The 12,318-nt window shown below is 32.3% G+C and overlaps 2 protein-coding genes across 2 annotated transcripts; both read left to right on the top strand.

Annotated features, from left to right (window-relative positions):
• The first annotated feature begins 1,972 nt into the window (after positions 1 to 1,972).
• LOC111712603 (protein delta homolog 1) lies at positions 1,973 to 9,224 on the top strand. The gene is made up of 9 exons (XM_023487258.1): positions 1,973 to 2,115; positions 2,801 to 2,853; positions 3,702 to 3,789; positions 4,024 to 4,076; positions 4,696 to 4,745; positions 5,943 to 6,005; positions 7,235 to 7,307; positions 8,213 to 8,263; positions 8,800 to 9,224. The coding sequence occupies exons 1-9, from the start codon at positions 2,042 to 2,044 to the stop codon at positions 9,207 to 9,209; spliced, it is 915 nt and encodes a 304-aa protein (XP_023343026.1). The 5' UTR covers positions 1,973 to 2,041; the 3' UTR covers positions 9,210 to 9,224.
• A 580-nt stretch (positions 9,225 to 9,804) lies between these two features.
• On the top strand, positions 9,805 to 11,458 carry LOC111712604 (uncharacterized). The gene is made up of 3 exons (XM_023487259.1): positions 9,805 to 10,267; positions 10,656 to 11,310; positions 11,366 to 11,458. Exons 1-2 carry the CDS (start codon positions 10,117 to 10,119, stop codon positions 11,303 to 11,305), a joined length of 801 nt encoding a protein of 266 aa, XP_023343027.1. The 5' UTR covers positions 9,805 to 10,116; the 3' UTR covers positions 11,306 to 11,310; positions 11,366 to 11,458.
• The last annotated feature ends 860 nt before the right edge of the window (positions 11,459 to 12,318 follow it).

The following is a 12,318-nucleotide window of genomic DNA, read 5'->3' on the forward strand; positions in this document are numbered from 1 at the left end:
TGTAAACCAGAAAAAACGTTATTCAGAAACGTCAAAATCGAAAATTAATCAAATTAAAAGCAAAAACATTTGCAAGTGTTAATGAAGATTGGTAAATTTTGAAAGGTGGTTGATTGAAGTTTGACAATCACTTGATGTAAGGGTTAATAAAGATTGAAAACATTTTAATGAATGTTTGATGATTTTTAAGGAGCGTTTAATTGATTATTTAGAAAAAAATGGTTGAAAAGAGTTTAATTAAATATTTGTTTACAGATAAGAATAGAGTTAATAAAGAAAAAAGGTATTTTTTTAATTAACCAAAAAATACTTTTCTTCTTGACATTATGTGAAACCCTTTAACACGATTGAGACGTTGTTTAGCACGTACTATATATTTTACGCTCTAGCAATAAGATTAGACCAGAACTTAAAATAACAACAACAAGATTCAATAAAACAATCAATATTTAATGAGTTCAGAGAACGGAAAGTTAGAAAGATTGCGCTGATGAAAGAAAAAACTACAGAATGAATTATGCTTATTGGAAAATATTTTGTATTTATCATAAAATGGCAAATCTTTGTTAAATTTAACAAACTCGGATTTTTCAAATTTTTTGTCTTTATGCAAAGTTAACACAATGTTAAATTATTTAAAATCTAATTAACTAAAAACAAAAGTCCAGAGCTGGCAAATTTTCCATACAAACTTTCAAACATTTCCTAGAAATAATTTACTAAACATATTTTTTAAACTAAAGAATGAAACCTTGGGAATGAAATTTTTCTTGCAACCTGGTGCCCAATAAACCACATATACCTTAAAACCAGGTGTCCCATAAAAACCGCACATCCTGGAATACCTTGAAACCAGGTCTCCCATAAACCTTATATCCTGTAACACCTTGAAACCAGGTGTCCCATAAACCATATATCCTGTAACACCTTGAAACCAGGTCTCGCATAAACCATATATCCTGTAACACCTTGAAACCAGGTTTCTCTTAAACCATATATCCTGTAACACCTTGAAACCAGGTGTTCCATAAACCATATATCCTGTAACACCTTGAAACCAGGTGTTCCATAAACCATATATCCTGTATACCTTGAAACCAGGTTTCTCTTAAACCACATATCCTGGTATACCTTGAAACCAGGTTTCTCTTAAACAACATATCCTGGTATACCTTAAAACCAGGTTTTCCATAAACCATATATCCTGGTATACCTTGAAACCAGGTTTTCCATAACCATATATCCTGGTAAACTTTGAAACTAGGGTTAACTTTACTGCTAAACAAAATGTACGGATCCAAGTAAGGCAGTAGGTCAGAATATAATTTTTTGAACTCTGTATTAAATGAATAAATGTTGTTTTCCCTCTCAATTTAGTTGATTAGCTTCTGCAGTACTATGAAACTATATAAGAAGAATAAAAAAGAATCACAGTTTTTCCATTTTATTTTGATAATGTACTGTTTACTGTAAATATGGATTTATTTTGGGATTTCCCAGCTTGCAATCAAATCACAGTTAGAAAATATCTGACGAATCGAACATTGTTGTACTTGAAAAATATTAAAATTTTGTTCACTCTAGCATTGTCTATATTTTGACATCAATTTACTCCCTCTACTGTTTACATTTTATTTCTTAGATATTAGTGTTTGAGATTAGTAAGCATTCTAACAAATTATACTATGATTCAATGATTTAAAAAATTAATAAATGGACTTTAAATGTTCAATTGTTCAGTTGGTTTATTCCAAATCTGACTCAAATAAATGAAAAAAAACGTTAAGTAATGTATAGAAAAAAAGCTGCACACCAAAACGCACTTAAGATTCCCAGTGCCCCACCCCTTCCCTCATTCCTTTCTTACAAAAAAGGGCTATTGGTAAAATATTTAGATTATTTAGTGTATTATTAGTCAACCGTGTTCTCTTATTAATAATAATTAGTATTCAAATCAATATTAGTATCTAGTATCCAGTATCTATACATTTATTGTTTCATTAGAAAGAAAAAATACGCTATAAGGAAGAATCCAGCAAGGATGGTGTGCTTGGCAGCATTCTTATTAAACATTCTTCTTCTAACAAGGGTCGAAGCTAATCTTTCAAACTCGTGGTAGGAAAAATATAAAGCTAAAAATTGAATGATATGATTAAAGCCTAAATAGATTTCAATTTGATTGGTAATTATGTTTTTTTAAGGAAAATATACAACATTTAAGGTAAAAAAGAAATTGAAAATACATATTTTGTTGTTTGAGTTTCAAAAATTTACTTAACAGTTTAATCTTTGAAGAAAATCACAAAAACAAGATTAGTGCTCTATGAGGCGGTTAACTATACAGATTTCCGGACCCTAAAAAAGGAAAAAGAAGATATTGTAATCGAGGGTGTATTTTTCGACCTACACAAATCCGCTATACTCCACTTCTGACCTTCGCAAAATCCGCTATGCTACACATCCGACCTACTAGCACGTGGTTTTACAGCTGCTTTATGGACTTTTGGCCGCAGCACCCGGCCCCCTAGCCTGTCCTAGCCGCGGCGCTCGGCCCTCTAGCTGGTCCTAGCCGCAACGCTCAGCCCAGAAATTATCTTAACCTAACCTAACCCTCAAATAATACAAAAATAAACAGCTGGCGTAGGTCTGACATTGTAGTAGGTCGCAAAGTTAGTAGGTCAGAAGTTCAGATAGGGGGAATGTTGCATATAGACGATGTAACATTACAATTGTAATCGAAGAGAAAAAGAGTTTTTAATGTTTTAGATTTTAAGGTTTCTAACAACTGTAAAATGTTTAGGACAGTTAAACGGATTATGATGATAGTGTTTGATGAGAAAACATTGTGCCCAGGTATCTGTTTTAAATAGGATAATCAAGAAACAAACAGTCAATACCTTCAGTTAATTTGTTGCGCCACTGTTTACAATACATAAGTATAAGGTCGCATTAAAAAGCAACATGATAAGAAATTGTCTATTGCGAAACTTTAAGAAATGTTCATTTGGATATTCATTTTTAAAATGTTCCCTCCATCTTTTATAGGAAGACTTACAAACAGGGTGTCCCAATAAACATGGTAATTCAGTGACGAATTCGAGATCGTCTTTGTTAAGAATCAGCATTGTAATACCTGATTTCAAAAGCCATAATATTATTATGTCTGCTAGAGTGTATTTTATAAAAACGATAAATGGTTGTGAAGATGTGTCTATAATGTCTCTGCAAGATGAACTGTGAAGACGGCCAAGTTTACTCTGTTTGTATACTTTAATTTTCTTGTTTTATTAAGTACAACCGTATGAAGTCAAAATAAACAAACAAATTGTTAACATAGCAGACGAAACTCTTACTCTCAGAAACTCTTAGAAAATCTACACCCTTGGGGTCTGTTTGTAAATGAAGTTTACTATAACAGATGAGAATTATCAGCATTGTTTTTGTTTTCATTCCATGATTCCTCCCAGTATATGCAGTACACTTTGTAAATAAAGTTATGTGGGTGCAAGGTGGTATATACCGAGCTTTCCTGGTATAGATATTGCTTAAGAAAACACCTTTTATATTTATGATTTCTGTGTCTTCTGTCATTTAATCTTCTGCACATACCAAGCTCTACATATTAGCTTTCTTAAATTACTTTTACACAGCTTTCGGCTCTGATCAACCAGCAAGTTTAACTATACTAAACTGTACTTCAGATCCAGGTTGGAGTGGAGAGAACTGTGATGAACCTGTTTGTACAGAAGAATGTGTACATGGATACTGTATAGAACCTGATATATGTAGGTATGCATGCATATTCAATACAAGGCAACCATATAGATAATTCAAAACTTAAGTTTCAAAACTAAACTGGCATTTAGGATCAGCTTCAAGTATTAAGATATGTCGGATCTAATTTAAACATTAAATTAAGTTAAGTTAAAGCTAGTAAAAATTTACTATGAATGGACACAAATAGTATTAACGTTTTTTTTTAATTTGGTCTCGAGTAAAACCTTTGTTTAACATTTTGTTTAGTTGTGATTCTTGGTATGTTGGGGACCTTTGTCAGTATGAATGGAAACATGCAGGTCTAAACTAATATTCAAAAATACAAATGAAACATACAAATAAAATTAGAAACACGTCTAAGCCAAAGTTTTCCCTAAAACCAGAATGTCTAAAGGTTTTTTCACTAAAAAACGGATTTTAGAAAATTTCAAAGATTTTAATTGTAAAAATATTTTCTGTTCATTTTTAAAAAAAATTAAAACTTTGAATATTTCGAAGATTTATAATTATCGTTTTTTTTCTAAAAATTATTATTACATACTACCTGGACTAACGAACAGACAAACAGAGATTATATTAATAGATAGATGATAGAGGTATGGAAAATATCAATAAAATTCATGAAATTTAAAAGAAACACAGTTTGTCTGGCGAAACTGCTTTTTGTTAATTTAGACAGAAATTATTGATCGTTTTGAATTTCATGGTCTTCTTTAGCGGAAAGGCAATAAGATTGGTTTAGATGTGTTCCTGATTAAACAAACGTGTGTTTAAAGTATTTTTAAATTTTTAAATACAGATTATGTATATCTTTAGAACTCATTTAGAATGGTAAAGTTTACATTGAAAAATACTGCACCTAACTACGATTATGTTCATTGCAAAAGTTTTTCTAAATTGGATTTTATTTAAATCTAGATTGTATAAATGGAGTTGGTCCCACTTGCGAATGTATTGAAGGATGGCAGGTCAAGTAATACAGATTAAACCTATTTAATGTACCATCATATACCATCAAGCTCTTATTTTTAAATATCCTGTTGACCCATCAAAATTAGATTTTAACTTGGTATTTCCAGACCACGGCCCAGTGGTCTAGGGTCAATTTGAATTCGTGACCGGATTGACTCCTAGTACCGGCCTTAGTGATGCGCGGCATGTACTGGTCTGACATTATCCTATGTTGGCCCGGTTTTAACTTTGATGGCGCGGCCTGACTTTTTACAGTACCTTATTGGCCTATTTGACCTACCCCACTGGCTTAGATTAGTGTGAGACAGTTGAACTTGAAGGCTCTTTAATATATATAAAGACAGGGTTACCCTCATGACAAGACTTCAGAGTAGACTGATTCACTGATTCTATCATTTTGATTCTTACATGTTTATTGGTTCCTCGTAGCTCTACCCATTTCGCTGTTTTGCGAAATTATTTAACACATCTATATAAAAGACCATATTAAAACCCTAGACGAAAATCAACTGTGAGATCTTCAAAACTAAGGTGTTTCAGGCAGTCTTACTGCTCGAGGATAATCCTGAACAACATTATATATATACTTACTACTCGAGGATAATCCTGAACAACATTATATATATACTTACTAATCGAGGATAATCCTGAACAACATTATATATATACTTACTACTCGAGGATAATCCTGAACATCATTATATATATACTTACTACTCGAGGATAATCCTGAACAACATTATATATATACTTACTACTCGAGGATAATCCTGAACAACATTATATAAAAGTTAACTTAGCGCGTAGCCTAATTCGATTTATCATCAAAGAATTAACATAATTATGAAAAATCAAAGAAGTGGTAACGGACAAGAAAGTTTTCAATGTTATTAAAATACTTTGTATTGTAAATTTGTAATATCACCGAAATATCAGTGAAAGTCATTATTTTATCTAAAAAGATCGCTTACTATTTCATCACCTTAACATTTTGTATGATTCAAGTTTTTCTTTTATACTGAAAATACTGGATTTCTTTGTTCCCAGAAACTCAATGATTTTGAACAATTTTTCTTGACAAAAACATCAAAAGGAATCAAGATTGATATTGAATTAAATTCTGATTAATCCTTTTAACCTCTTTTAATTTTTGCAAGCACTCCCTTTAAATTTATCTGAGGGAAAATGTTTAGGGAGAAACCTGTACAGAACCAATATGTAAAGATGGCTGCCACCCAATATTTGGTTCTTGTGAGGTAACTAAAAACTTTTTTGCTTATCTAGTTCAACATGGCCTTGAGGAAAATCTTGAAAGCAGCTGGGTTATCAAAAAATCTTTTTTTATGACATTTTAAAGTGAAGATTGAGTTCAGAGAAACCATCAATTGTATTATCTTATTAAACTGTTGTTGAACTGTTATTGCATATTGTGAACAAAAAAGTCTGAAAATTAATTGTAAAGTTATACAATTTTTGGACGCTAAAGATATTTCATTTTCCTCTTTCGGGGAAAGGGGGGGGGCACAGCGGTAACCGCCAAAAAAGTCCTTGGAAATAAAGTTTCCGGAAAAAAAGTTCTAAAATTTCACACTAAAAAAGTCCTGTGGAAAAAAGTCCTTTTATTAAAAAGTCTCCGGAAATAAAGTCCTACCAATTCGAGACTTTATTTTCTAGGACTTTTTTTCTGACTCTATTATGATTTTATACAAAAAAGTTCCTCGGAAAAAAGTTCCCCGGAAAAAAGTCCTCTAACAAGTGAAAATGCATGATTCACATTGGAAAAAAGTCCTGGTTGTAATCATCCTATCAATAATGGCAGGGTTTCAGGGGCTTGATATTTAAACACCCCAGGCTATATTCAATATGGAAAAAAGTCCTTTTTATGAAAACTTCTCAAACTTAACCTCATTTTCCAAATTACACCTGGAAAAAGTCTTTTTTTGAAAAAATAAGTTTCAAAAAAGAAATGTAAAATATATTTATTACACTTGTATACATTTATCACGAGTTTAGTTAGCATTTTCTTTTTCATATTACTTAAGAATATAAAATTAGCCCTGTGTATGATGTACATAGTACACTTGCACGGGGGATTTTATACACAACTTTTCAAATTTCCCGAGACTTAGGACTTTTTTATTCGAATTTATTTTCTTCAGGACTTTTTTTCCTGAGACTTTATTGGCAGCCCCCATACTATTTTAGGGAATAAAAGTCCCAGCTAGGAATACAAAACACAGGACTTTATTTCCAGTGACATTTTTTACAAGGACTTGAGAAAATTCGGACTTTTTTTCCAAAGTTTTTATTTCCAAGTTTTTTTTCCAGAAACTTTTTTTCCCGGGACTTTCTTACATAGATTCGGCACAGCATACTTCAAAAGCCTCATTGGGGAGTTTAGAGCATTTGACTTAACGCCCTTCGCCGCCCCGGTATCTTCTCATGCCCTTCTACCTTTTTTGCATCTTACTGAATATTTTTTTAGAAACCTGGAGAATGTACATGTACTCATGATAGTATGGGAGGTGACCTATGTAAAGAGTGTACACCTGCACCAGGTACGTAATTTATGTACATATGATAGAATGGGATGAGATCTACGTAGTACGTACAGAGTGTTCAACTGCACCATGGGTACATAATTTATCTACACATGATAGTATGGGATGAGATCAAGGAGTATGAGATAGAAGGGAGATACAACTGACGCGGCCCACCCTGCCATATGATTATGATTATACATGCTTTGCAGACGGGTACTCCATTAGTATAAGAAATATTTAGAATAGGTTATTGTAAACGCGGTCATTGTACATCAGACAAATATTTCTTATTCAAATGAAGTACCAAAGACTACACTGACTGCTCATACACTCTACCTGGATAGGCTGAGCAGGCCATAGTGTCCCGGCACGCCATGCTACGGTTCCATGCAATGTTTTTTGACTGACACTGGCCACTTGCATTCAAGGGTTAAGTTTTACAACTTTTAAATTTTAAACATAAAACATAACGTTTTTGAATATTGTCTATTTTTAAAGATTTTGCATTTCCTATTCAAGGGATCCTTAAATAACCTTAAATATTCGCGTCTATTTCATGAGACCTACGCACTGAGTGCACAACTGCACCCTGTACAACATTTCTGTACACGTAGCATATGATATGTATACTAATGATTATAATACTAAACAGAGTTTACATCTAATACAGATAAATTTGTTTTTACAAATGATAAAATTGAACATTGTAAAACTAGTATATGCTTGAAAGATTTATAAACACTTAATTTTGATCTCAATAATTAAGTAAAATAAAATAAAAATTCAAAATTTATAACAAAGTTAAATTGATTTATATTAAAACATCTCAGAAATCAGATGAATAAATGAATAAAATGATTAATTTAGATTATATAGTTATATTCATTAAAAGCTCAGATTTATATAAATTATTTATTCAGAATGTTTACACGGGACTTGTGAAGGTCCAGGGGACTGCATATGCAATCCAGGTGTTCTATTTTTTTTAATCATAGCTTGAGACTGCGTCCGCCCGTTCCTTCCCGTCCCCGTCTTAAAGATATTTGAAATATAAAGGTAAACATCGTAACCTCTTACAACATATTTAACGAATAAAAACTTTAAAATCCATGATATTTACCTTCTATTTTAGGTTTAATTAGACAATGCAATTTTAAGTATTTCAATGATTTTAAGTATTTTATTGTTGACTAATATGTATACAGGATTACCCACAAACTGTAAAGACGACCTGAAACTCTTTAAATATGATAATTCCAAGATTTAATAAAAATGTCCACCTTGATTATAGTCGTTTAATGAATTGTTTGTTGATTTGCTAAAGATCTAAACAAGTTAACAGTTGCTGGGCACAATGAATATTATGAGACAGATTGTGTAAATTCCATAGAGTCGTCTCTGAAATCTCATGCTTTGTGAGTAACCCTGTATAAATAAAACTTAAGGATGGAGGGAAGAGCGGGGGAAGAATTTGAATTTGAAATATTTTTCGATAATCGTTGATTAGGTTGGACAGGATATTATTGTGATACTCCAATCTGTAGTCCAGGTTGCCATCCGGATAGGGGATATTGCAGGTACACAGAGGTTAAAACTTTTGATGTTGTCAATCCGGGGATCAAATCTATAGCTTTAGTCGTCCGAAAACCTAAGATTATTTCTTTTGAATCTCGTGGAGGGAAGCAAGCAGTAATGTGCCTTCGGTTGGTCCATTTTTTGGTCGCATTTTGCCTTTATTTTCTATCAGGGTCCAAATTTGGCATAATGCAATATAGAAAGAAAAAAGACCAAAAACGATCCAAACCGAGGCGAAAGCGAACGTATGCTAATGATCGTTTTTGGATCGTTTCCCCAGATATTGCAAAGTTCAATCAAACCAAGCTTCGAAATAATCCAGGTTTCAAACCTTTGGAATAAAACGATCCAAAACGATTAACACTAATTGGAGTGATATATATAAATTGAGGGATCAAGCAAATTATCATTAAATTTGAAACTTGTCACAGCGGATATCGATATGATGCGTTCTAGTTTTGATCCTTGCATGTATTTAATGGCAAAACAAATAAGCATGAATGTATTCGACCGTTAGTACCTTTATGGCTGTAAATAGCTAGGTATAATGGAAAAATAGGTACAATTATAATTAATATAATGATAAAAATAATGATAATATAATAATGATAATGATACAGCTAAGACATTATGTCATTTAAATGACTCTAGGGAGTTAAATGTCATTATCAAACCCCAAACAAAATAAAATAAATAAAAAATTGAAGTAATAATTATATCAGCAACAATTAACGACCTGCCATAAACCATTGCATTGGTCAAGTGAATTACCACAAAAAATTGGGGTTTAGTTATAAAGTCGGGTTTATGGGTACACCTAACAGGCAGATAGTAGATGATAGATAAGGTCGCGATGTTTAATTTTACCAGACCAATGCAAAGCTTTATATTAGAACCGTAATGTGAACCCAATTTAAAATTTTATAATATTTGTTTATATTAATCCGTTTTCTAGAGCTGGACCGGATCTTTCTGTGATATTTTAAAAAATTCAACTCCTGAGGAAAAAAGTCTAAATGCAGAGGGAATCCATGGAAATGATTTTATTAAAGGACTTTACTCTGCTCTGGAAAATAGTCAAATCTATAGTTTATTTTCAAACGATAATTGGGATGATTCAAACACAGATGAACTGAAATCAAATGAATATTATAAAGCGTATGGTTACTCAGATAATGAAAACGCTTTTGAGGAATTTAACCCTGATAATTACAATCCTGATGTTTACAGCATATATGAATATAATCCCATGATTGAGGATGAATATGGGGATTATGAAACAGTTAAACCCAACTATGCTGGAATTAACCAATCCCCAGTAGAGGAGAGAATGATAATAAACAGAGGGCGGAGAGGAGGAACGGGTAAAAGAAATGGAAGACAAGGAAGATCTGGAAAAGGTAGGGATGGGCGAACTTAAAAAATGTTCTCCTTGTTTTGTTTTAAATATAAAATCGCTTCAAAAATGCAAACTTGTATTTTGTCTCACTTTGAAAATGATTTTAAACAGAAAAGACCAACTGGAAAAAGCAACTGGAATGAAAACTTTGGGATTATTGTAGTGCATAAAAATGTTAAAACAAAAAATTTAAAAAATCTTATACCATAAGCTATAACGAAAACCGGATTTTTAATATTTTTTTTTAAAATAAGTTTTTCGTTTTATATCAAAACAATCAATGATTCGTTTATGGTATCTATTGAAACCATTATGATTTCCGAAAAGAATTAAGAAAATAATAAACAATGTGTATTAAAATCGTGTTCTAAAACTATGTCCATCTCTAGGCAAAGGAAGAGGGAAAAGAAGAAGTCTCAGGACAGGTAAAATACAACCCAGAGGACGGATTTTAGCCAGTCCTTATCGAAGAGGGGCTGAATATGACAACTCTAATGTTGACTCATTAGAGGAATATTTTGAAGACAGTCCTGAAGTTTTAGGAATCCAAACTGGAAATACTATTGTAAAGCTTAGTCCAGATAAACCAGTCTCAAGATCTATGCCAAGAGAAGGTTCTAGAAGTTTATCAAATGACCAATATTGGAGTAATGAAGAATTTGAGGAGACTGAAATCAATTCGGAGTCGAGAAACAACGCAAACGATTTGGAAATAGAAGGTTCTGCCGATCTTATTTCAAATGAAGACCTAACCACAGATGATTTAGCTGAAGTATACGATAATGAGGAAGCAGACGAAGATTCATCCTTTCACGATGATTACGTGGTCACAGATAATGATTTTAATGATTTAGATACAAACAGGTTTCCTGGAAAGGTTGGGAAAGCCAAGTCAAGAAATGGAAAGATTGGAAAAGTAAACAGAGGGAAAGGAAAGGGTAAGCAAGGAAATAGGAAGGCAGCAAAGCTGGGAAGAGCGAAAGCAAAAGCTAAACTCAGAGTTCTTGGAAAAGCTAAATTTGGATTCGGAAAAATGTAAAGAAGGTAAATTTAAAAAAGCATTTAAAATTTGAAAATATTTCATTATTAATTTGTTTAGGAAAAATTTGTATCTGGTAAACTGGATTGTGCAGATTTTGTATTTTATTTGTTAAATATTGAAAAAATAAACTGAGTTTCACAAATTTTAAAATACAGTTATTATCAAAGATAATATATATATAGATATGCAGGCAGGTAGAAACCTCCTTCCTAAATTGCTTGTAGCAGACAGCTAATTTTTGTCCCTCTGAGATAAAGTGCAAGGAGAGACATCTATAGCAAATTGATTACTTTCTATTTTCCTTTCTCCCCTTGCTGCCATCTGTAGGAAATACGCATTTGTGTTATATAAACATACAGTACGCGTATTGCATCCTGTATAGTTCAAGTGATGCTATCTGGACCTGTTTGACCAATAAAATTAAATTTCAAGGTAAAACAAACATACAATACGCGTTTTGATTATGTTATGCAGTCAGAGAGAAAAAGATTTAAATGTTTTAGACAAGGTGAACTTTGAAGACACCTTTTTCTAAAAATGGAGATGGCTTTCAGGCTCAAATTTTGATTTTTAACAGTTCAATGAACATAAAATACAGAAATTTTGCAGTGTAGTGGATTTTTTTAAAAATTTTAATCCTGAATTAAGTTTTTAAAAGCCATTGCCTCGGCAAATTTAAATATGCAAAAATATTTGCAGAACTTCTTCGCAAAAGTTGTGAAATCGGCTTTCTTTTGTTAAAGGCTTTCCAAAGAGTTGTAAGAAGTCAAAATCCAATGACCGGAGGTAGGTCTAAATATAGATTTAGTCAGGTAAAGGTAAGATAAGGCATTCAGGCAATGTGCCTGAAGACTCAGGCAGTAGGTATAAAATCCCCACTTTGAGCCAAAAGTGATGGGCATGTGTTAGTTAGAAAACTCAAAAAGTTTGAAGAGCCTCAGACCAATACTTTTATAGTCTCCAAAAATGTCAGGGGGAGGGTGGTAACCTAAACCCCCCGAGAACTTTTG

This window comes from Eurytemora carolleeae, unplaced genomic scaffold (genome assembly GCF_000591075.1).
Source record: "Eurytemora carolleeae unplaced genomic scaffold, Eaff_2.0 scaffold1296, whole genome shotgun sequence".
NCBI lineage: Eukaryota > Metazoa > Arthropoda > Copepoda > Calanoida > Temoridae > Eurytemora > Eurytemora carolleeae.

Excerpts from the sequence above, each read along its gene's own strand:
- LOC111712603 (XM_023487258.1), top strand. The coding sequence starts at position 2,042 with ATGGTGTGCTTGGCAGCATTCTTATTAAACATTCTTCTTCTAACAAGG. Across the intron at positions 4,746-5,942 it reads AATGTATTGAAGGATGGCAG|GGAGAAACCTGTACAGAACC; the intron begins GTCAAGTAATAC and ends GAAAATGTTTAG. Across the intron at positions 6,006-7,234 it reads CAATATTTGGTTCTTGTGAG|AAACCTGGAGAATGTACATG; the intron begins GTAACTAAAAAC and ends ATATTTTTTTAG.
- LOC111712604 (XM_023487259.1), top strand. The coding sequence starts at position 10,117 with ATGATTGAGGATGAATATGGGGATTATGAAACAGTTAAACCCAACTAT. Across the intron at positions 10,268-10,655 it reads ACAAGGAAGATCTGGAAAAG|GCAAAGGAAGAGGGAAAAGA; the intron begins GTAGGGATGGGC and ends GTCCATCTCTAG.